Below are 27,009 nucleotides of genomic sequence, written 5' to 3'. Positions count from 1 at the left end.
AAATGCTGTGAGTGACGAACTTTGGAAAATTCTATTTCGGAAACTGTAAATCCTAGAGACTGTTGCCAAACTTTATTTTAAAGAGGAAGGATGGAAGTTATTATTTGCTAAAGCAATGCCTATACCTATATTCCTGTGGAAAAAAGTTATGGGGCAAAAAACAAAATTGCTTTCTTTCGTGTTTTTTCTTGCTTTTCTTTTAAATATATTTTTGTAAAAAAAAATATTTTTGACTTTAAAATATAATATTTCAACAGAAAATTTAACCTAGAACAATTTTACTGTAGACGTGTTTGTACCATAAGTGCATAGAACTCTCCCTAATTCACCCTGTGCCTAGGGACTAATTCACCCCTTTCTCAAAAACACACCAATTTAAATGGTAGCCCTCCGCGGTTTTTTCAAATTTAGACATCCTTTGACAATATGAGACAATAAAATCCTGTTAACGTTGTAGTTCCTTTTAGCTCTCTTATTTTGAATATAATCAATAGCCTAATATAATAAAAAACGATAAGATCAATCTTGCACGAATACTGGTTTTCCTAAAATTTAGCTAGCTGTATCAAAAGGGAAAAGAATCGACGCGTTTGAGATGTGGTGTTGGAGAAAAACGGCTAAGCAATGAATTCAGATTGGGGACAGATAAACACCGGAATACACAAGAATGATAGTCTTCTTCTTCTTGATGTGTCTATCCGTGACGAATGTTGGCGATCATCACGGCAATCTTTATTTTATCTGTAGCAACGCGGGAAAGCTGCACAGATGTTGTGTTAAACCAGGTTCTGAGGTTCTTTTAACCAGGATATTCTTCTTCCTGGACCTCGCTTTCCAAATATTTTTCCTGGTAGGGTGGCTTGTAGGAGGGTATATCTGGATTTATTTCGCATAATGTGTCCAAAGCATTCCAAATTTTGAGATTTGATGGTGGCTACTACCTCTCGGTCCTTTGTCATTCTTCTAAGGACATCCTCATTTGTGACCCGGTCTAGCTTTTCCGATGTGCGCTCTTATCTTTTGGTTGATGTTCTATTCTTCATATATTATGGTGCCGACGTAGTTGTAGTGCGTCACTCTTTCTACAGGGGTTTGGTTGATATAGAGTTGACTTCTTTACGTTTATATTGAGTCCATAGAATGGATTATATTGGACTCAATATAATGATCATAGACAGGGTAAATAATAATCTACGTCATATAAACCTATCCCGTTGGCGTTCACCATTTGCGAAGGCTTCTCTATCTTCTGCAATATGGAATAATTGTCCTGCATTTGATATATGAGTCCATTCACGAATGCTTTTTAACCAAGAAACTTGTTTTCTTCCTACACCTCTACGGCCCTCTATTTTGCATTTAAGGATCAGTTGTAATATTTTATATCGACTTCCCCTCACTATATGTCCCAGATAAGACATTTTTAGGTGTTTAACTGAGATGATTAACTGAGATGATTAGTTCTGAGATGATTAAATGAGATCTGAGATGATTTAGTTCTAAACTGAGATGATTATTGCAAAAAAATGGCTTCATTTTCATAAAAGTAGTTTTAGTCATTGCTATTCTACGTTTTATTTCTATGTCTGGATCTAGTTGGTCCGTTATCACAGTTCCCAAATATGTCATTTTATGAACTTTCTCAACTTGGACTCCGTTTAATTGAAGCTTTGCATTGGGATGTGGGTCACGACTAAACACTAAAAATTTGGTTTTGTTTGAGATTATTGTAATGCCCATTTCCTCTCCTACCTCGTAAATACGATCAATCAGAATTTGGAGACCTTCAATATTATCTGACAGAATTACTCTATTTTCTGCATATCTAATCACATTAAGTAGTTCCCCGTTGATTTTTATTCCATATGGCTGTTTCTCAAGTGCTTTTTTAAATAACTGGTCCGAATAAACATTGAACAATGTTGGCGACAAAATGCAACCTTGTCTGACTCCTCGTTGTATGGAGATTTCATCGGTGTAGTTATCTTCAATTTTTAAGATAGCAGTTTGATTCCAGGACAAATTTTTAATGACCTGAATATCCTTGTCATCTATTCCGATATTTTTCAGTATTTGCATTATTTTAAATGCTGTACTTTATCGAATGCCTTTTCGAAGTCCACGAAACATACAAATACATCTTTTCTTTGGTCACGGCATTTTTGTAATAGGATGCTAAGCGCAAAAAGTGGCTCCCTGATTCCCATAGCATTTCTAAAACCAAATTGGGTGTCTTCGAGATCTTTTTCGTATTTGCGTCTAATTCTGTTGTGAAGTATTTTTAGGAAAATCTTAAGAGTGTGGCTCATTAGGCTAATTAATCGATATTCTGAGCATTTTCTCGTATTGTGTTTTTTAGGTATTGCGACAAAGGTATATTTGAGCCAATCTGTGGGAATCATTCCGGTGTTATATATTGAATTAAAAAGTCTTACTACTAATTTTATGTTATCATCCTCTATTAGTTTCAGCAACTCAGTTAGTGTATCATCTGGATCACAAGCTATTCTAATTTTAGCATTATTTATAGCGTGTTCTACGTCGCATTTCATAATTTCTGGGCCGTCAGTACAGGTAGAATTCGGCAATGTCATTCCTGTCATCTTCAAATAACTCTGATATATACAGCTGCCATTCTTTTCTTATTTCGTGCTCATTTACAATAATTTTGTTATTATTGTCAACGAGTACAAAGGGAACTGGTTTTTTTAAATACGTTACTTATTTTTTTTAGTTTTTTATGCACATTAAAAAATCGTGTCTAGATATCACATCCTCCATTTCGTCGCACCTTCCTCTCATCCATTTTTCTTTGGCTAATTTGATCTCCTTTTTTATTCTTCTCTGCAGGTGTCTATATTCTGTCTCATTAGATTTGATCAGTCGACGTTGTTCTATCAATTTAAAGATGTCGTCTCTGATCCATTTATTTTTCATGATTACGTTTTTCCTATAATCATTGTTTGTGGAGATTTCGTTAACTTGGTTTTTGACAAGAGATGAGAGTACTGCGACAAATTGCAGAAATAGGCTGAGAGATCGAAAAAGGAGTGAATACATTATAAGTAGGGAGCGGATTTATATGCGATCAATTTTGATGAAATATGCGCATATATATGCGGTAAAAAATTACGAAATATGCGCAAGATATGCACAAAAATTCAAAAAATGCGCATTTCGAGAAACCACAAATTTTCTGTTCTATTCTATTCTAGGGGGTTCTTTTATAGCGGGGGGGGGGGTGGAAATCTTATTTATTATCTTTCACATAAAATCATTTTTTTATACATGCAATTTATTCACAGTTTTTACAAAAACTGCTACCAATAGTTACCTATTTAAAATAAAACAACAATATCACTATAAATTATCTTCGATTATAATTCACTACAATGTGTTTTTCCAAATTCTTTACGAGGAAACAATATTCTTTGTTTAGATAAAATATTTTTATGACTTGAAAAGCTCCTTTCAACATCAATAGAAGTAATTGGGGCGTATTTAAAATAACTTGTTAATTTCCGTTAAAAAATCGTAAAACTATGGTTAAAGGTGTAAATTCTCTTAACAATAGAGGATTTAAAAGAATTACCAGAATTATAGGTACCTACTAAATATAATAAAAGTAAATAAAATTCGGATTTCCGGGTAAACCATCCTTCATCACTACAACCTACAATCACTTTATAACGGCGTACTATAAGCACTAGTAAGTACTTTGTGTAAAGATCGGGTATTTTCTAAGAAAAAATGAAAGGCAGTGAATGAGCCGTCTCTCTTCAGGTAGTTCTCGAATTAATATATTATATGAAGGGCTTAATATGAAACAATGACAAGCCTCAAAAAGGTAAAAGTGAGATATTTGACTATGAATGTTAAAAATAATATTAAAAATCCAGTAACAACTTTTATTATTTTAGTTTAGATATTTCGATGCATCTTGCCCTATGAGATCATAGTTGACAACAATATTAATAAAATTACTTGAAACTCGAGAAAAAACAGCATTTATTTAAAAAAAAATGTGGCATGTTACATTATTCCATTAATAATAAATACTCAAATTTTAGATATAAGTAGATTCAGAATTTTCTATTATTGACTGAGTTTGTGGTGGTTTCAACCCTATACGTGTTAAACAGTGTTTATTTCTTTGTCTCCATCAACTTGTTGGAATTTTTGACGGGTGTGTTTGGTTTTGTCCTTTTTATTGACGGACCTTGTTCATTATCCTACAACCAAATGCAATAATATAACAAGCCACGTCATAAGCCACTACATTAATCTTGAATGGTAATAATGTGACAAGCGACATTTAGGAAAAAATTACATATCGCTGTATTTTCATTACTTGAGTCACTTCTAGATTGTACATAGTCAGGGTTACGGTCACTGTCATCGAATGTCAAGTCAACTTTACTATTTTTCTTGCTAGAATCATCAGAACTCAATAATTATCGGAATTGCTTCCGCCCATGTTCGCCATTTTGATGTGGCTTGTCATTATGTCGAGTAGATACTAGAGACAAACTAGACCTATGCAATAGTGTGACCATAGATTTATCGGGCCATCTATTAACGAAGGGCTGAGATAATTTGTTAGTGGCTTGTTATACTATTACTTTAACCAAGAATAACACTAACTTGTTTTGAAATCATGTGTGAATTGTCATTGTTTCACATTAAGCCCTTCATATATACATACGACAGCGTGTGCGGGGAAATACTTTGTGTTGAATTAAAAAATTTAAAAATTTTTTTGGACTTAAATGTTTTTAATTAGGCACAAAATATGCATGTTTCTTTAAAAATATGCAAAATTTAGTAAAGTTCTCAAATATGCGAAATATGCATGCAATATGCATTTAGCATAAAATCCGCTCCCTAATTATAAGACAATTAACGTTGAGTGTATAAACGAATGGACACTAAATAGAAAAAAATGGGGAGACACGTATAGTCAAAATAGTAAGAGATAAATGACCAATCGGTAGAAGAAGTATCGGTCGACCGCGCAAAAGATGGAGTGACAACTTTCCATAGAAATATCTATCCAGCAATGAACAATCAGAATTGCTTATAAAGAGGAGAAAGAAGAAGACATACATCAAGTGATGATGATAAACGGATTTGTGTACTTGGGTTACCTGATCTGGTTCCGAGGCTTCACATTGTGATAAGACAGGGAGACCCCCTGAGTCCTTTACCCTTTAGTCCTCTATTGTTCAACCTGATTATGGATGAAATAATAAAAAAAGTAAGAACGAAAAAAGAATACCAAATGGGAGAAAACAACTTAAAATAATCTGCTGTGAAGACGACGCAATACTAATATCTCAAAGTGAAGACGATTTACAACCTATGCTGCACCAATTTAATATAACCGCTAGAAAATTTAACATTTCAATTTCCCCAAAAAAAGACCAAATGCATCGTAACAACAGCAAATCTAATTAGATGTAAATTAGAGCTTAAGACTCAGATAATAGAAGAAGTCTTGGAGTTTAAATATCGAGATATCACAGTATCTAGCTACGGAAATAGAAGTGGAAGAACAAGTGAATAAAGCCAACAGAGCCGCAGGTTGCCTGTGTAAAAAATATGGAGATATAAAAATATCGGAAAAGAAGTCAAAGTCAGAATTTACAAAAGTGTCATCAGACCAATAATGACATACGCGACAGAAACACGACCTGGTACAGAACGGACAAAAAGAATGCTAGAAATAGCAGAAATGAGAACCCTTCGAAAAATCGATGGTAAGACACTATGGCAGGGGTGGGCAAATACTTTTAACCGCGGGCCAAAATGAAATTTTCAAAATGTCTCCCGGGCCGGAGGATTATACCCACTATGCACGCTACGCACAAGCTAATGTTTTTGGTAGTTTTTTTCTGCCCAAGAAATTTTTTTGACAAAAATACTATAAAATGAGAAAACTACGGTTTCGTTTTGATTAAAATCTGTCTTCCTCCATCCCCCGATAGTACTATTTCTAGGTCTACCTGTTGTCAAGGAGGCTCTAAGGAAGACAAATTTTTACCATTCCGACCGTAGATTGTCGATATAAATTAAAATAATTTATATCGCAGTATGGATAGAACGCCCTCTAACGGGGAATAAGCGAAATGAATTTCGACTCAATTCAAGCTTTCTGCTTAACCCAGGTATAAACATACCAAAAGGCACCGCCAGGAAAACATTCCACTTTGCGGTTCAGAGAGCTCATATGAAACGAGTCTTTGTACTCTATGCAGAGTATGGCATTAACAAAATAAGAAAATCTACGGTTTCGTTTTGATTAAAATCTGTCTTCCTCCATCCCCCGATAGTATTATTTCTAGGTCTACCTGTTGTCAAGGAGGCTCTAAGGAAGACAGATTTTTACCATTCCGACCGTAGATTGTCGATATAAATTAAAATAATTTATATCGCAGTATGGATAGAACGCCCTCTAACGGGGAATAAGCGAAATGAATTTCGACTCAATTCAAGCTTTCTGCTTAACCCAGGTGTAAACATACTGCTGAGGTGGGTCACTCCAGGCCATTACAAAACGTAAAAAAATGCAAAAAAAATAAAAAAATATATGTATATGTGTACGTATGTGTGTATGTGTATGTATATATGCGTGTATGAAATATATGTATATAAAAAATATATATATGTATATATTTAAAAAAATTATTATGGTGGTCCAATACAAATTTTCAACACCTTAATTCTCTTTACTAAAGACAATTTTCTCTTCCTCTTGAGAGGAATCCTTGATCCAGGACCATAGATACGATAATGCCTCTAGCTAAGTTTCTCCGCTGCTCTGGTGAAACTTTTTGAGCCAGGACCTAGTCCACAAGCGTTTGCCGCTTTTAGGCAGGTGCTTTGGGTCCAGTTATTCAAACTTAAGATACAGACTTCCTGCTATGTGCCTGCCGCTTCTAGGCAAGCATAATAGGATTTCTTAACACGTAAGATATCTCCAGACATCCTTTTTAGACTGCGCGGAATATCCCCATGTTTCGTTCATCCACTGAACACGTTCAGGGATATTCCGGGTCGGAAGAGGGGGTGGTTTTAGTTGGTAGGCGGCTGGTTATGGGGGGCACGCGGGACACATGGGTCATACTCTGGTCTCTGTGCCTTGGCGTGTTCTCCTCTCCTGTCCGAGTCCAACAGTACTAGGGACATCTTCCCTAGTCAGCTAAGAGCGTTCCACCTCAGTCCAAAAAAAAAAAGGTGTAAACATACTAACAGGCACCGCCAGTAAAACATTCCACTTTGCGGTTCAGAGAGCTCATATGAAACGAGTCTTTGTACTCTATGCAGAGTATGGCATTAACAAAATAATAAAATCTACGGTTTCGTTTTGATTAAAATCTGTCTTCCTCCATCCCCCGATAGTACTATTTCTAGGTCTACCTGTTGTCAAGGAGGCTCTCAAAAATACTATAAGTATAATTTTAAAACAAATGGACAAGTAGGTACAGTTGACTGTTAATAATAAATAATAGCAATAATAAATTGTCTTACGTGGGTGTACATGCGAACAATTTATGCCCAGTAAAATTACAAAATTTTTAATATAGTCCATTATATTAAGCCGTAACCAGGATCCAGATAAAAAATGAAATTCAGAAATTCGATCAAGAATAGAGTAATCAAGATCAGCCTTTTTAAAGATGAAGAAATTTCTGAGTAACCAAAGATTCAATCTGCAAATCTGATATCGGATGGTAAAATGTTATGTCAAGTCAACCATCATAGACGAAATTTAAAGGAGACAACTGATCTTGTATGGTCGGGAAGAATGGTATGGTAAGAGAGGAAGGCCGAAACAATCCTGATTTAGCGGCATTCAGGAGGCAATGTCGGATAGGAACCTTCACCCTGGCGAATGCAACAACCGACGAAGCTGGAAACCGGAAGGCGGAGAACGACATGAAAAACCGGGATAATAATAAAAATGTTATGTCCACTCTATTCTTCCTTATTGGATTGTTCTTCTTCTTCTTCTTGCAGTACCATCTTCTATCGGAGGTTGGCTACCATCACAGCAATCTTAACTTTGTCGGCTGCAGCTCTCAACAATTGTATTGAACTGCACCCGTACCACTCCCTTAAATTTCGCAACCAGGAAATCCTCCTACTTCCCACGTTTCTCTTTCCCAAGATTTTTCTTTGGATTATGAGCTTTATGCTCTCTCATTATGTGGCCTAGATATTCCACTTTTCTCGTTTGTATGGTTTTTATGACTTCGCATTCCTTCCCCATCTTCAGCAAAACATTGGATTGTTAATGCTGGCTTAATTAACAATCTGGAAACTTTTGATATGTGACTTTTTAGGAGAATTTTGAAAATACCATGGACCGATCATATTACGAACGAAATGGTGTTACACATAATGGGGAAGGACTAGAGAACTTTTGACCTTCAATAAAAGGAGAAAGACAGCAAGAAGAAGGAGAACATACTTAGAAATGATAAGTACGTTGTTGTTGCAGCAGCTGATTATCAAGGGTAAAATCGAAGAAAAAGGGGTCCTGGTAGACAACAAATGCCGTGGCCGAAAAAGATTCGCCTCTGGACCGGGTTAAACACAGAGAATTTTAAGAAATGCAGAAGATACAGTTTCATTATTTATATGAACACTACGAACACTAATACCTACTGTTGATTTCAACAAAATCACAAAAGAGATTACGAGTGTAGGCGCAAAATTTCGGACCAATGCTTTTTAAATGCATTCATTTTTTTTAATCCTGAGAAAAATAATAAATATTTTTGAAAAATTTAAACGCAAAATAAAAGATTACATTATTACCGACTGCCGAAAGTCCCTTAGAATAAACAAAAAGTTTCTTTTGAATGAGATATGTCAACTTAAAAATCGCACTTAATTTTCTCTTTTTTTCACCCCTGTAACTCATTAAAATAAACATTATAGAAGTTTTTAGGGACTTTTCGGCCCTCTGTAATAATGTAATATTTCATTATACGTTTAAATTTTTCATAAATACTTATTAGTTTTCTCAGGATTCGAAAAAAATAAATGCATTTAGAAAGCATTAGAAAAAAATTGCTTGCGGGATTTCTCAACGGGCCGGATAAAGTAAGGAAAAGGGCCGGATCCGGCCCGCGGGCCGGCTTTTGCCCACCCCTGCACTATGGGATAGACCTAGAAGTGCAGATATATACGATGTACATGCAAGGTGGACAATATTAACAACGGGGTAGAAAAACAGAAGAGGAGAATGGAACTACCACATAAGCAGAATTACCACAAATAGGGGGTAAGGATGGCGAGAGACGGTTCCCTAATAGGAAGACGATCAGTGGAAGACCACGAAACCGATGGAATGACAACTTACTGGAGGCATACTGAAAATGGGACAGGGTCATGTTTACACAAAAAAAGAAGAAGGGTTACCTGATAGCCAACAATGGCGATAGCTCCTCAGGCATCAAGTGTAGACTAGCAATGACCCGCATCACCACAGCGAAATGTATTAAAAGATGGAAATACCGAACAATGACAAGCATTAATAATCTCAGGTTGGTCAATGCCCTTATTTCTCCCACTGTTACTTACGTAGCTGAAATATGGACTCTCAAAGAAATTGATAGAAGTAAGATCGAGGCCGTCGATATGTTGGCCTACAGAAGAATTCTACGCGTGTCACGAACAGAACCTACCTGCCAATTCTGGAATATCTTCATATAAAAGACAGGCTACTAAAAAAAGTAAACCGAACATATCTAAATGACTTTTGACACATAACCAGAAGGACAGAGAATAGAGAAATATTACTAGTAGACAGAGTCTTCTTCTTCTTCTTCTTCAGCCTCAAGTAATCCAACATTGTATAGAGGCCTCCCCCAATTCAATCCTTTGTTTTCTATTTTGCTTCACTTGCTTCCAGGTGTGTCCTCCAATCTTCTTAATGTCATCAGCTCATCTCATGTATGGCGTTCCTCTGATTTTCCTTCCGAACCATGGTCTCCATTGTTATATTTCGTGGTTCCATCTTTTATCCTTCCGTCGGGCATTGTGTCCTGCGAAGCTCCATTTTAATTTGGCATCATGTTGACCTGTGTCTTTTACTTTGGTTTTGTTTTTAATTCATTTGTGCTATCTTTTCATCGTTATTTGTGCCTTTACTATTTTATCCATATTGGCCTTGGTGAGTGTCCACGTTTGTGAACCATACGTGAGTATAGGGACGATACACTGATCGTAAACACTCTGGTTTTCAAATATTGTTCTATTTTAGTATTTTTAAGTTCCAACTCAGTTTACCAAATCCTACCCACGCTAGAAAATCAAACAAGACGTGATAAAAACAACAGATGCTAATGACAAATGGAACATGATAAAAGAAACGTTAGTAGAGACAGGAAAGAAGATATTACTAACAAAAATAATAAAAAAATAAAAAAAAACAGAGATGAATGACTTCAGAAATCCTAGATCTAATGGAGGAAAGAAGGAAACCTAAAGGCAGGAGTAGGAGTAAGGCAAAATACAAGAAAATACAGAGATTAATAGGAAAGAAAATAAAAGAGACCAAATCCACCTGCCTGGCAAATTAATTTAGTGCAATAGAAGAATATTCTAAAAAGTATGATATCTTTAACATGCACAAGAAAATAAAGGAAATCAGAAATACACAGCGAAAAAAGAGAGATGGCCTTCTTAAAGACATAAATGGAAAAATTATTATAGAAGTCACGGAGAAATTAAAAAAGTGGAAGACATACATAACAGATCTGTTTGAGGATAATAGACAAGAACCGGAAGAAATCGACAGCGAAACGGGACCAGAAATCATAATGGAGGAAATCGAACAAGCAATACGAAACGCAAAAAACGGAAAAATTGTAGGTCCAGACGAAATACCTGCGGAATTACTGAAATGTCTAGACGATGAAACTCTACCTGTACTACTGGATATGTTTAATGAAGTATATGAAACCGGAAAAATCCCTCAGGAATGGTTGGTGTCCACCTTTGTAACAATACCAAAAACAATATATGCCGAAGATTATTCGGACTATAGGACAATATCATTAATAAGCCATACCCTTAAAATATTTCTTAAGGTGATTCATGGAAGATTATACAGGAAGCTAGAATATGATATGGATGATACCCAATTTGGGTTCCGGAAAGGACTTGGAACAAGAGAGGTATTGTTTGCGTTTAATGTCCTCTCTCAAAGATGCTCAGACATGAACCTGGATATTTATTCCTGTTTCATCGACTTCGAAAAAGCGTTCGACAGGGTCCGACATAAACAACTAATAGCATTATTGAAAAAAAAAGAGATATAGACAGACCAGATTTACGAATTATCATAAATCTCTACTGGAATCAAAAGGCCAATATAAAGATGGAACAACAAGAATCCGAGAATATTGATATAAAGAGAGGGGTAAGACAGAGTTGTGTTCTGTAGCCGCTACTGTTTAACCTATACAGTGAAGCCATATTTCAGAAAGCGATAGTGGAGCTAAGTGATGGAATCTCTATAAACGGAAGAATATTAAATAACATAAGATTCGCTGATGACACCGTTATAATGGCAGACACCATGGAATCGCTACAAGAATTGCTAAATAAAATTAACGATTGTTGCATTCGATACGGACTAAAAATAAACAAGAAAAAAACTAAATTTATGATCGTCTCAAAAACAGAACATGGAAATGAAAGGTTAATGATAGAGCAAACCCAAATAGAAAAACTAAAGACATACAAATATCTGGGAACCTGGGTCGATGACAAAAATGACCAAAGCAAAGAAATTAAAATCCGAATTGAAACTGCAAAGCAAGCATATATAAAAATGAAGACACTGCTTACAAACAAAGACCTTCAGTTGCCTCTCAGATTGAGGGCTCTAAGATGCTACATATTTTCTATATTACTATATGGAATGGAAGCTTGGACATTGAAGAGACAACACATAAGAAAAATAGAAGCGTTCGAAATGTGGTGTTACAGAAGAATGTTGAGAATTCAGTGGGTTCAAAGGATTACCAATGTTGAAGTGCTACGACGTTTAAATAAGGAGTTAGAAATTATAAAGAGTATAAAAACTAGAAAACTGGAATATTTGGGTCACATTACCAGAGGAGAAAAATACGAGTTGCTGAGAATTATTATGCAAGGAAGGATCCAAGGAAGAAGAAGCATAGGAAGAAGACGCATCTCCTGGCTGAGGAACCTTAGAGAATGGTTTAACTGTAGCTCATTACAACTTTTCAGAGCAGCAGCCAACAAAGTGACCATAGCCATTATGATATCCAACCTCCGATAGGAAAGGGAACTTTAAGAAAAAGATCCACGCTAACCTTATTCTTCTGGTATTTTCTGCAGTTTGTTTTTCTTTGCTAACTTTCATTATATATCCCAGGTAGATTTATTCGCTTACTGTTTCTAAATTTATGTCGTTGAACGTTATTTTTCTAATGTGCGTTGTATTTCATTATTTTTGTTTTTTCCAAATTCATCTTAAGACTACTTTTTCCGAAGCTTGAAATGGTTGCGTCATCATGGTCTGTAATTCTTCGAAACTTGTAGCGAATATTACAATATCGTCAGCATATCTCAAATGACTCAGTTTTCTTAAATTAACATTTATTCCTTTATCTCTCCAGTTAATGTCTTTAAACACGTCTTTTAGTTCCAGTGTTAATAGCTTTGGTGAGATAACGTCTCCTTGTCGAACTCTTCTGTTGATTGGTATAGCTTCGGTTTTCTCATCTTTTTCTATTTTCATTGTAGCTTTCTTGTAAATATTATCTATCAGCATTCTGTATCGGGAATCTCTCCTGAAGTTGTTCATAGCTCTCTCTATTGCCAAAAGTTCTATGGAGTCGAATGACTTGTCATAATCAAAGTAGGAAAGGTAGAAGACTGAAATCCAAGAACAAGATCTCCAACAGAATGGGCAGATCAAATGAAGAGTCTGGTGAGAAAATCCCTACATGAAGCGTTCCATCAGGCACAGGATCCAGACCAATGCAAAGAGTAGGCTAACAGTATTTAGAGTGTCACGACTCTTAACAAGGACTCAAGTATTGAGGAGAAAATATGAAGAATCGAAAAGAAGAATCTCTTGGATGGTCAGAACAACAAATTCGTGTGTTAATGCAAATATTAACAGTTTACAACGTCAGCATAAAAAGAGCAATACCATTACTGAAAAAAACGTAACAATTATAATCACCAAGCTTCTGTTAAGATGTATATATTGGAAGGCAGGGATGTACTTTCTCTGTATTTATGCCTGTATGTTTTTGTATACGTAGGACAAATAGATAATGCTTTTGCACCTGTGTAACAAGTCTATTTGATTCTTTCTATTTCTTTCTATTTCGCTCTCCCTCATACAATTGGATAAAAGGTGAGACAAATAAGCTTTGCTCAGTGATTTTCTATTACAAGAGGTAACAGGTAAATGATGTGTAGATGATGAATGGTATCCAGGTGTGGCGACTAATAAAGGTTTTGACATCTGTGATCTCCTCATAGGTCAATCAATGTATACAATAAATAATATACAATATAAATAAGTAGACTAATAGAGGAATCATTTTAAATTTCAGAATCAACTAATTTACAGGATACTATACCAATTGGTGTTATAAAAAAGATAGTTAACTATAATTTGCTCAGAACCAACTTTTTAGTTCTAATGGCAATAGTAGGTCAAACTTCAAATATTTTGCAAAATTATCTCGTTTTAACACAGTAAAGGGCAATTTTTAGTTATAGTATATGATGTGTTGTTTTAATGGGCTAAGAAACATTAAGAAAACATTCCAATTGATTGTGTATTTGTGAATGTAACTTTGTAATTAATTGAAGTTATTGTCAATAGATATTATTAATACATTTTAATTTTCTAAACGGCTTTCAATGTGAATACAAACATGAGGATCTAAAAATAGTTTAGGGACCATAGCAAGGTATATTCAGCTTTTTTTTTATATATTAAGATAATATTTAAATAAATAATAAGGGATAAATATCCCAGTTTGCTTACCAAATGGGTCTTCAAAGTCACCCACCCCATTTTCGCGCGAAATTGACGAAAACTTCAACCGTAAAAGACAAAAACTGATATTTTTCACGAAAACTCGCGGCGACAGATAATATCACAAATCACGATTAACGATATCACAGCACGATATTTGAAAAAATATCCAACAACACTCAACAACAGTTTTGATCAATAAAAATAGACCTATTCAATTTTAAAAGTAGTAACCACGCTCTAGGACCCGTACAGAAGCTAGGACAACAATTTATTGATAATCCTGAGTGCGCGAGCTGCCCTTTGCGCAGATTGCAGCTGGAATTTTCGTCGGAAAGGGCCGATGAAGAGCGAAACAGGTGACAAGGGAAAGTTTAGAAGTTTTATTATGAAAGGTAGTGTCCCGGAATAATAAATCATAATATACACATTTCAAAACATACAAACAGCCCAGTCGGTTGAGAAGGTGCTAAGCAGAATTATGTCAGGATTTAGATGTGCCTGAAATGATACATTCAAATCAATAATTTGGTAAATTTAAGGTATGTTGTTTGAAAAATAACTGTAATTCGCAAAAAGGGCAAAAAAACGAGTCTCTCCTTCAATTTTTTTGACCTCTTCAAAATAACTTACAGTGTTCATATTTCGCCTAGGAAAACTTTACCTTCTTCTTCTTCTTCTTAGCCTTCTATCGTCCACGTTTGGATATAGGCCTCTCCCAAGTCCTTCCATCGGTCTCTATCCTGAGCAACATATTTCCAATTCGTTCTGGCTACTCTTTTAATATCATCAACCCATCTCATCTGTGGTCTTCCTCTCGGTCGTTTACTTTGGTAAGGTCTCCAATGTTGTATTATTGCATTCCAACGTTGTTCGTTTTATCTAGCAGTGCGGCCTGCGAAGCTCCATTTAAGTTTGGCAACTTTTTTTGTCATGTTCTCGACTTTTGTGATCTTACCCAGTCGTTCCTCTTTTTATCTGACAGTCGTATACCTAACATTGCTCTTTCCATTGCTCTTTTTGTTGTGGCTAGTTTATTCATATTTGCCTTGGTTAGGGTCCAGGTTTGACATCCATATGCTATGATAGGAAGGATACACTGGTTGAACACTTTGCTCCCCAAGTATTTGGGTATTTTACGGTTCTTAAGGGTCCAACTAAGTTTTCCAAATCCAATTCCAAAACTTTATAATACTACTGAAACATGTAGATACTAAATTTCACAAAGGATAGTCAACTATCAATCAAATATTCCTGCTGAGACAAGCTTTGGGAGAAAAACATACAAGTATGAAATTGATACTCAAGATTTGTTTGTTGATTTTAGATAAGCCTAGGACAGTGTAGACAGAAACACAATACACAAAGCCAAGGTAGAATTTAATATCCCAATACTCTTAATTTTGGTGAAATAAACCCTCTCAACACTCTAGTGTAGGGTTAGAGTGCAGAACGGAGTACAAAGAACTTTCTGAAATCAAATAGGTCTTCGACAGGGAGCCTCGTGCCTTCTATTCAACATTTCCCTAGAGAAAGCAATTAGAGAATGATTGGATAATATCGATATTACAGCAATAAGAAAGACGGGACCTGGTACGACAGTTCACAAATTTTCATACCTTTAAAGTACTCATAACATATATTATTATAATAAAAACTATCGATATTACGAGCGAAAATTGCCAAAAATTGCAAAATTCCAATCAAAAATTAGGTTGGAGAAAATGTAATCTCAAAGTTCAAAATCGGTATACGTTAAAAAATGCATTCTCTTTGCTTCCGATGGAGCAATTTTCTTCATTATTTTTTTGTTCCCAAATAACTCGAGTAGAGCCATCTAACTAATGCATTATTAAATGTCAAACTTGCTTTTGTTTTGTTATAATAGATTGATTTATTTATAAGAAAAAAAAACTAAATATTTTTTCCAGTTGTAGAATTTTTTTTAGATAAACTTACTACAAGTGTACCTTTTTACGTTAAAAATACAAATATTCCCATTTGAAAGTTGTATACTTATTCAAACAATCTTTATTTAAACAAATAATTTTTCTTTATAATAAAAAAATTAATTTATTATAACAAAACAAAAGCAACTTTGACATTTAATAATGCGTTAGTTAGATGGCTCTACTCGAGCTACTTGGGAACAAAAAAATAATGAAGAAAATTGCTCCATGCGAAGCCGAGAAAATGCATTTTTTTAACATATACCGATTTTGAACTTTGATATTACATTTTCTCCAACCTAATTTTTGATTGGAATTTTGCTATTTTTGGCAATTTCCATTCGTAATATCGATAGTTTTTATTATAATAATATATGTTATGAGTATTTAAAGATATGAAAATTGGTGTGGAGAAAGAGGACAAAAATAAAAAGGTGATGGTTCGAAAATTAAGATCTTATTGTTTATATCTTTTCCGTAAATTCCAGTCAACTTTGACCATTTGTATCTCAGGAACCACTCATCACAATCAAACGTTTTTTCTTTTAAAAGAAGAATCCTGCCACGTTGTTTCTAGTATCTCCCGTTTTCATAACTTTTTTTAATTTAATAAGAGCCGAGATATTCTATTTTTTTATAAGCCAAACAATTGTTTATAATTTTAAAATATTCCTGAGGATGCTTAAATAGTCCATTTTCAATTCCGTATAGTACATTAGATAGGTACAGTGTCTTTTTATACAAAAATTATAGTTATTCTTATATATCGTAATTATTGTGGTTATTATAGCGACCGTAAATTTTTAATTAACAATTCCATTGTTGCTAAACTGTTCATTCAATTACCATCGGCTTTTGTAATTATAATCTATAAGAAACGGATTTTTATCTTACCAAGTTATTTAATTATTGATAAACAATTACTTATCTAAAATTTTAGTTGAAAGTTAAAGATTTTGTTGGAAAAACACGCATTTTCCGGGGAAAATTTTCGTCAAAGTAAATCGGGAAAAACACGTCTCTATGCAGAATTTAATTACAGTGAATGTTTATTTAGGTGCTTTTGGTGTAAATTTAAAAATCTTTGGAGTTATAGAGCAAAAATTGAAAAAACACGATTTTCTGGCGCCATTTTGCTTATAAAAAAAAGTAGACCATTATCTGCGGACTTTGCATTCCTATATTATTAATATATATGTACAATCACAAGATTCAATTTCACCAATAAAATGGCTGGTAAATAACTTTTCCCAAAAATGGCCTATACTCCGATAAAATCTGCCCAGACTAATACTGCAAAGTAATGTATTTGCTCTAACTTACTTGTGAATTAATAGCACTGAGATGTAGCTGAGCAACTCGCAGGTCGAATCGTTTCATCGATATATCTTCTTGTAGTTCGTTGGCTTTGTTGTAGAGAGAAGCTTCGACGGATTTCTGCTGGATGCGTAGCAACGTGTCAACCGCGTCATGGATTTGACGAATCTGCGCTTCGAGATCTTGAGATTCCTTGTGGAGGACGTCATGGCTTGGTTTCAATTGGACAGCTGATAATTTATCTATTACTAGTTCGTCTCTAAGGGGAGGAGGTATACTATCCTGAAAACATAGATTAAATATGAAAAGTATGTGAAAAACTCTTTGAGCAACGATTTTAGTTGTTATAGGAAGAAACAAAATATATCGTGGCTGTGAAATTAAACCGGTATAAATGCACAAAAGATATTTTCCTCCAGAAAGTTCTAAAGATTTTACACTCAATTTTTTATCGCTTATTACTGATTATGTCATACTAGAGCTTGTTGCTTTCTGTACGTACGATGACCTTTATATAACTTTTGAGGCCGTCAGAAGAGCAGTATGGATATAAGCGTTCAATCTAGAACCCGCTGGTTCTCCCCTTCGCATTGAGTGTGTATATTACTGCCTACAAGATAAGAAGCAATATGACTGTACGAAGCTCTATTTAAGACAATTAAAATAAAACAGAGAGTAACATATATACATTTAATTCTAATTTATTATTATTTACAAATTTGACGTGACACATGAGACAAAAAACTTTATCTAAGGTCAAGAATAATTCTGTGCTCTGTGCGTAAAGCGAGTTAAGTCCAAAAATGGTCGAAATTAGAAAATGCATCTTTATGTTAGAATTTGATATCTACATGTGTGTATAATTTGTCAAGTCCAATTCCATTTCTAAACTGAGATATTAATGAAAAACAATATGTGTAAAGCGTGTAAAGTCCTGAACTTAGACGCATGATTATTTAAGAAACCGGAAGACTCAGTCCCACAATTTTGGGACTTAACACACTGTACATTAATGAGTTAATAAGTGCGCCACGGGACGTTGCAAACTTTAAACGCGTTTATCTCAAAACCGTGTTTTAGGACTAAACTCTCTTTACGCACAGAGCACAGAATTTATATACAAAGCGAGACAGTATTTGAACAATGGAAAATAAATAGATTAGCAGAAGAGCTTTTCTAAGTTGAAAATAAAGTACCCATAATCCAAACTTCTAACGAACGCACAAAGAATTCGTCAAAGTTTCATAAGTTACATATTAAAGGTTTAACAGTATACAACATTCTTCTTTTGGTATCGTAACCCTAGATGGGTCTTTGCCTGCGTGGATATGTCCTTCTATTCAGATCTCTCTTGTGCCCTTCTTCTCCATTGTCTTGTGTTCATGGTTTTCAGGTCGTCTTTCACGTCATCCAACCATCTTGTTCTAAGCCTTCGTTTTTTCGCCTTCCTATGTCTTCCGTTGTAATTTTTCTTTGTTGTTTTTCCATCGTCTTGTTCCTGAACATATCTCAGCCAGTCTGTCTTAGACTTTTTACAAATCGTACAATATCATAGCCTTCATTCAATTCATGACCCTCGTCGTTTGCTCTGATTCTCCATGCGTCGTATTCCTCTTGCACCGGGCTATATACTTTTCTCAGTATTTTTCTCTCGAATATTCTGAGTTGGGTTTAATCTTTTTTCGTTATCACCCAGGTTTCACAACCATGTATAGTGTTTTATTTTGAATCTAATATTTATTTTAAATTTACTTATTTATTTTTTAGACACCAACAAATACTTATTTAAATAAAAAGACTTACTTTATATTATTTTATTTACATACACTAAGTTTACAAAAACTTTAAAAACAATAAGTACTTAACATACATATACAAGGTGTCTCAAACGTAGCGGAACGGTCGAATATTTCGCGAACTAAACATGGGATCGAAAAACTGAAAAATAAGTATTAAATCATTTTCAAAAATCTATCCTATGACAGCAAACACCAACCCCCACTACACCCCCGGAAGGGGGGGGGGGGCTGTGGAGGTAACTTTAAAATCTCAAATGGAAACCCTTAGTTTTTCTTGCAGATTTGGATTCGTTACGTAAAAGTAAGCAACTTTTATCCAAGACATTTTTTCGAACTGTGGATAGATGGCGCTATAATTAAGAAAAACGATTTATCCTGATACCATAGGTAAATTATAGAAACGGTCTAATATCTCGAGAAATACACTTCCAAATGAGAAACCAAAAAAAAGGTTTGTAATGCTTTTCGAAAACCTATCGAATAACACCAAACATGACCCTCCAACTTACCCCCTGGAGGAGGGGAGGGGGTAACTTTAAAATCTTAAATAGCAACCCCCACTTTTTATTACAGATTCAGATTCATTGAAGAATTCATTCAGAATTATTGATAGATGGCGCTTTAATTGGAAAAATACGATTTATTAGCGCCATCTATCAGAAATTTTAAAAAATATTTCGAATAAATGTTGCTTAATTTTTCATCACGAATTCGAATCCGCAATAAAAAGTGGGAGTTGCTATTTAAGATTTTAAAGTTACCCCCCACCCCACATCCAGGGGGTGGGTTGAAGGGTTATGTTTGGTGTTTATCGATAGGTTTTCGAAAAATAATAAAAACCTAATTTTTGGTTTCTCATTTGGAAGTGTATTTCTCGAGATATTAGATCGTTTCTATAATTTTCCTATGGTATCAGGATTTCAGGATAAATCGTTTTTCCCAATTATAGCGCCATCTATCCACAGTTCGAAAAAATGTCTTGAATAAAAGTTCCTTACTTTTACGTAACGAATGCAAATCTGCAAGAAAAATTGGGGTTTCCATTTGAGATTTTAAAGTTACCCCCGACCCCACTTCCAGGGGGTGTAGTGGGGATTGGTGTTTGGTGTCATTGGATAGATTTTTGAAAATTATTGAACACGTATTTTTCAGTTTTTCGATGCGATGTTTATTTCGCGAAATAATCGACCGTTCCGCTACTTTTGGGACACCCTATATAATTCATTAGAAATATTACGATATTTATTTTATACCTTACAATATAACCCCGACTTTATTCATAACTTCCCCAGACATTTATTTTCGTTTTCTTAAATAATAAAAATAATATCCATATTATGAATATTATACAGTTAGTATAGAAAAACCGAACCGATCAATCGAATCGAAGGTAGACAAACCACTTTATCGAACATTTCGAAAAACAGCAGGATTTAAAATATGGAATAAACTAACTATAGGTAAAAAAATAATAATTTATTAGTACAACCGGCAAAGGTCTAGAAAGAATAGAATGTTTACATCAAAAGTCAAACAGGTAACAAATTATCCTCGCTTAGGTAGACAAAAATTGTTTACGCGGATTTACAAAAAATAGGCCGAAATCTTCGGTGATCAATCGGGGTCTAGGAGCGTCACATTTCCTTCTCTTTGAGAGATGGTTCCTCCTTGAATTCTTACAGGTGAATTACTTACTACAACAGATGACCAACTAGAGAGATGGAAAGAGCATTTTCAGGAGATGCTAAAATAGGCCCAGAGATAACCCAGATGAAAGTATCAAAAACGCGTAGAGTATAGACTTGCATAATACCTTGCGACGCTCCTTCCAAGGCTGAGTTAGAAATATCAAATTTCTGAGAAACAACAAGTTCCAGGGACTCGACAACATTGCTGACGAAATGCTAAAAACTGATCCGCATCTAACTACTAAAATTTTGCTTCCCATAATCCGAGATGTGTGGGAAACAAACCGCATTCCAGCGGACTGGACACAGGTAATATTATCAAGCTTCCAAAAAAGGTAAACCTGCACACTGTGCAAAAATTGGAGAGAAATAACCTTGCTTTTTCAAATCGTGTACATTTTTTTGCTAATTTACTTTTAGACCGGGAGATATTATACAGAAGTTCAACCACGATTTTCTAAGTCCTGCCTTTTGCAATTGTGGAAGGGTAGACGAGGTACTTACAATTTGTGGAAATATCCACAAACTTCCTGTGACATTTTCCTGTGAAAATTAGATTTTTCCAAAAAAATAAAAATAGGGTTTTGCGATGAATTTCTGAGTCCTGCCATATCCGTAGAATGACAGGATACTATGGATTTTATGAAGAAAATTTTTTGGGCAGGAGGGTTGCAAACGAGCTAACGGAGTATATATGTATACAAAAATGTAAGGAAAATAATAAAATTTCATGATTTTCTGGGTCCTACCAACGAAATAAATTAAACATATTTATTTCAAAATGATCAAAAAAAATGTTGGCATGACGTCTCCTACTGTTTAAGTATACTTTGGAAAGTCCTTTGGAAAATTATGCGCAAAATGTTTCCCTGATTCCGTGATTTTCTGAGTCCTGCCTTTAAAAAGTTATAATACTCAAATGCAATCAATACTTTTTCGGTACTCGGCAGGAAGGTTAAACGGTTCTTGTAAGATGGCAGGAGTCCTAGATTTGTAAGAAAATTCGTGAAAAATTCGACGATGTTCTGCATGCCATTTTGCACATTTTTCAAGAATCTTAATATAAGTCTATTTACAAAGAGGCATGATGGTTTTATAGTTATTTCGTATACAGGGTGGGGCATTAGTGTGACAAAGTCCAATTACTCGTTTGTCGTAAGAGATATGAAAAAATGTTATTTAGGTAAAGCGTGGGGCAAAGAGAAGATCATAATTTAAAAATATTTTCTAATATATAGGGCTACCCGTATTGACAGGGTGATACACACTTATGTTTTTTTTAATGGAACATCCTGTATGTAATTTTAAGATTCCGAAGATAATTTTAAGACAATTTAACATAATTCACATAATCCAAAAATGTTTCCTAAGGGAGCTAGAGCTCTTTGAAGATGGCGCCTTGTAATTAGATTTTTTATCTCCAGAACGCTTCCATTTCGATAGACAAAAACTGGTCCGCCTTTTTATCTTCCAGAGATAAATCGATGCCATCAATTGCGAATCTCTAGTACCGGTCATAGGAGTCCGTTTTGGGTAGGACAACGGTTATTTTATCGCATAACTTTTTTGTCTTTAAATTTTAAGCATTTTTGACACTATATTATTAAATTGTGAGGTATTCTAGTACTAAACGGTACTCTTGCTTTAAGTCGGTAGGACGCACCGTTTTCTAGAAAAATCAATTTTAAAATGTTTCGTATTTTGAAATTAAGAAAAATTTGAAAAAAATGAAAAAAAAAAACGGTCTATTTACCGACTTAAAGCAAGAGTAATTTTTAGTAATTACGCATTTTTTATGGGAAATAAGCCACAATTTTACTAAAAAATGAATTTATTAACGTTTCATAAATATTGGCGATATCATTTTAAATTCTTCTACTTTAAAATGTATAATATACGTCTGAATTGCCAATATAAATGAGTCAGATTAAATAAATTATTAGAAGAATTATTTTACTTAGCAACAACATGTTTGTTTTATTTTAATAGTATTTTGTATTTTGACAACGAAACCCGATTTGGGCTTCGAAACGTTAATAAATTCATTTTTTAGTAAAATTGTGGCTTATTTCCCATAAAAAATACGTAATTATAAAAATGCCACAAGGAAATAGCTTCAGAACAACATAATTTTTAGTACTAGAATACCTCATAATTTAATATTCTACTGTCCAAAATGCTTAACAATTAAAGCAAGTTATGATATTTCGTTGATCTACGCAAGACGGACGCCTATGACCGATACTAGAAACTGACAATTGATAAAATATTCATCTCTGGAAGAGAAATAAACGTACCAGTTTTCGTTTTTTTAAATATTATTTTTTTTATTTTTTTTTTCAAATTCAAAAACCGAAAATTTTTTCAAATCGATTTTTCTAGAACACCAATTCACGTTTTAGTACAAGAATACCCCATAGTTTAATATTCCAGTGTCAAATATGCTTAAAAGTTAAACACAGAAAAGTTATGCGATAAAATATCCGTTTCCCTACCCCAAACGGACGCCTATGACCGATACTAAAAATTGACAAATGATGGAATCGATTGACCTCTGGAAGATAAATAGGTGTACCAGTTTTCGTTTTTCGAAATAGAAGTGTTCTGGAGCTATTTAAAAAAAAAACTAATTAGAATACGCCATCTTTAAAGAGCTCTAGCTTCCTTGGGAAGCATTTTCGGACGAGGTGAATTCAGTTAAAATTTTCTTAAAATTATCTGAGGAATCTCCGGGCTTCGATTGTTAGAAGAGTTTCTGGACACCCTGTATAAAAGGTACAATCCCTACTATAACCAATTAATTGTAAAATTGTTGATTTTCTTCCTATTACTTTTATTACGTTTACTTAGATACAAATATGATCTAATCGCTTAAAATAAATAGGTTACAGTTTGGTATTATAGATTATAGATCTGAAGAATTATAGATTTGAAAGGTGTGTAAAAATCCGAGACATTCCTCAGGAAAATAATATTTAATACTGTACGATTCTTTTAAAGATATAAAAATTTATTTTTTCTACGAGCGTGCAATAATGTCTACTTTCGCGCACGCGTTTTAGTTTAGAAAGTTTCACTTTTCCGCACGCGTTTTACTTTTCCGCACGCGTTTTACTTTTCCGCACGCGTGTAGATATTTTAATATGGCCTTAAAGTAATTATAATACGTGCAATAAACTAATATTTAGATATTATTTACTATTTTATTTCAAATGTATCTTATTGTGTTCCTGTTTTAATGAAATTAACGCGATTATTTCATTCATAGGAGATTCTGACCAACAGAAAGCTATAGAAATCTGAATTAAGCTGATAATTTTTGATAATTTCCCGTCGTCAAGTATATTACGTCAGATGCCCTTCGTTGCTACGAAAAAATACATTCAGTGACATTAATGATAATTAATGTTTTAAAAATTATAAAAGTGATGACTTTCAACTGTCAAATACTTATAACAACTGTGTGTTAAATTGTACTAATTGTTACTTACATAAATAAATTACAATATAATTTTGGTTTTGAACAGTTTTATCCATGAAATAATCGCAACAAATTGCACTCGATCTCTAAAATTAATATAAAATTTTGGCCCTCGTGATACTTTGACATAATTTCGAAATTAAAACTGTCAAAGTGTCACTCGGGAAAAATTCAATAATTTTAGATCTCTTGTGAAATTACTACTGACAATTCGATGAAATAAAATTATTTTGACATAATATTCGAAAGTCAAATCGGTCAAAGGCAATAACAGTCGTTTTGAATCATCGTCATGGAAACCAAGATCGTCGTCATGCTAACTAATTATATTGAAAGTTTGGATTTGACAACCTTGTCAAAGAATTAATTTGTGTATGTATTTTCATATTAATTAAATTAATTGATTAAGATTTGGTCATTTTTTAAAGACTCGTAGAAAAAATATTGTTCCTAACTCTTGCAGAAAGTCTCTTTTCCGCACTCGACTGCTTGCCGAACTCCCGCTTCGCGTCGTTCGGCAAACTGCAGTCGCGTGTGGAAAAGTATGACTTTCTGCACTTGTTAGGAAAATAACTATTTATGTATTAAATATCTTTGCGGTTATCGTGCCACGTTGTAAACGGTTTTAGATTAGTGTTTTTAAGCATACTTGACATGGCATGACTCGAGAAAATTGTGCTGATATGGACATGTTTGTTTAACAAACTGCAATAATTTTACTGACTTAAAATGTTATTTTTATATACGAAATAACTACACAACCATCCTGCCTCTTTGTAAATAGCTTTATATTAACGTTCTTGAGATATGTCCAAAATGGCATAACTCAGAAAATCGTGTAACTTTCCACGAATTTTCTTACGCATTTTTAACTATGTGTAGTAAAAAAGGTGTAACTAAACATCGTGCCATTTTGAATAATGTCTACTTAAATTATTTATTTTATAATACAATTTATTTTATAACTCAGAAAATCACGGAAGCAGGGTGAAAAGTTTCCACAGAATTTTCCAAGGGACAAGTGCAGTTAAACATTAGGAGACGTCATGCCAACATTTTTTTCGATCATTTTCAAATAATTATGTTTAATTTATTAAGTTGGCAGGACTCAGAAAATTATGAAAATTTCATTATTTTCATTACATGTTCGTATATCCATATACACTCTTAGTCCTTTTGCAACCCTCCTGCACAAAAAATTTTCTTCATAAAATTGATAGTATCTTGTCATTCTATGGATATGGCAGGACTCAGAAATTCATCGCAACTACTCATTTTTTTCCTCATGGAAAATCTAATTTTCACAGGAAAATGTCACAGAAAACCCGTGGATTTTTCCATAAATTGTAAGTACCTTTTCTAACCTTCCAGTATTGCAACGGGCAGGACTTAGAAAATCGTGATTAAAGTTCTGTTAATATCTCCCGGTTTATTTTCTCGTTTTAGTTTTACGTTTTAATTTCTCATTTTAGTAAATAATTAATTTATTTGCCCTTACTGCCTCTTCAAACAGTTTGGTATGATATACGTACAGAGGTTCCAATACAAGGCTAATCTCGTAAATGGAGTCCAGTACGAATCATTGGGTAACCTATTCTGCTGAGGCTTATTTCAATAAAATATGACCCAAATTATCTAGTAAATAGCTTCCTTAATGTATCGTATTAAACACATTATACCGACATCTCAGGAAAGCAGGTATCTTGTTTGTACAAGGGACTTTATATACATAGGATGTTTGATAAGGGTTTAGTGTCGCAGTTCGCCTCCATTATTTAATATATTGACGCTATATTGGGAAGACGGAATGAGGAAATATAGTCCGGAATTATATTAACGGGGTAAATAATCCCCTTGTTGACAGACCATAATAAATTACCGTTGGAGACAACTGGGGCATAGATAAATGTGAATGTAATGCTATACAATTATTATGGAATACATACTTAAAGTTTGAAAATGGGTTGAAGTTGAAATAGCGACTGGAACACAAATTATTTCATTTTAATCCAGGGGCCAAAGCTATTTCGTGACCGGTCAAAGTCTACGGAGTCTAAGAGTAGGTTTATGTATTTTGAACCGCTGAATTGGAATAGGGAACTTGCACATTTTTTTCTTATTAAATAATAATGTTCAGTTTTGTATAAACACATTTCCAAAATTCACGCTTCAAAAACTCATAATAACTTAGAAGTACAAATTTAAATTCTTCTGTATTTTGAAATAGTTCAAACGACCCGTGACGTCACATAGTTTAACTATATGGTTCCGTTAATAGTTATATTTAGGTATATTTTTCTTCTTCTTCTTCTTTAGTTTATTGGCCTCCACCTCCTTGGGTATTTGGCCAGCTCATCGTCGCGGAATAAAGGAAAATATTTATATTCTAATGACATTTATCGTATGTCATTGTAATAATATATACCAGGTTGTTCAGATTGGAGTTTAATAAAGTTATTGAAGGAAAGGAAAGAAGGTTTACTATGGAAAATAAAACCATTTTGTAAAAGTACAAATTTTCTATGAATAGTTCAAACGATCAAAAACACTTGTAATGTCACATAACTGTATTTTTACTGACGTTTATAATGTCTAATTTAAAGTTATATGCAATTTTGTTTACTTTGTTGGTGCGAATGTAAACATATAACCCGATTACATCACGACGCGTTTTGGGTTTGCTGATATAATTTGAATTTTTAATCGTCTTTAGGGGCCAAACGAAAGACAA

At 34.1% G+C, this 27,009-nt stretch overlaps 1 protein-coding gene across 7 annotated transcripts in view; it reads right to left on the bottom strand.

Moving 5' to 3' along the window:
- LOC114324758 (uncharacterized) overlaps nt 1–27,009 on the bottom strand; it is a 1,163,158-nt gene that overhangs the window by 346,058 nt on the left and 790,091 nt on the right. For all 7 annotated transcript variants that reach the window (XM_050646138.1, XM_050646134.1, XM_028272597.2 and 4 more), the window contains one exon: nt 17,317–17,592. In XM_050646138.1, the coding sequence (XP_050502095.1) occupies nt 17,317–17,592 (276 nt within the window). The remainder of the gene's footprint in view (nt 1–17,316; nt 17,593–27,009) is intronic.

Source organism: Diabrotica virgifera, chromosome 3 (genome assembly GCF_917563875.1).
Source record: "Diabrotica virgifera virgifera chromosome 3, PGI_DIABVI_V3a".
Classification (NCBI taxonomy): domain Eukaryota; kingdom Metazoa; phylum Arthropoda; class Insecta; order Coleoptera; family Chrysomelidae; genus Diabrotica; species Diabrotica virgifera.
The sequence above is the reverse complement of the archived record's forward strand: the minus strand, read 5'-3'. Positions and strand labels throughout refer to the sequence as shown.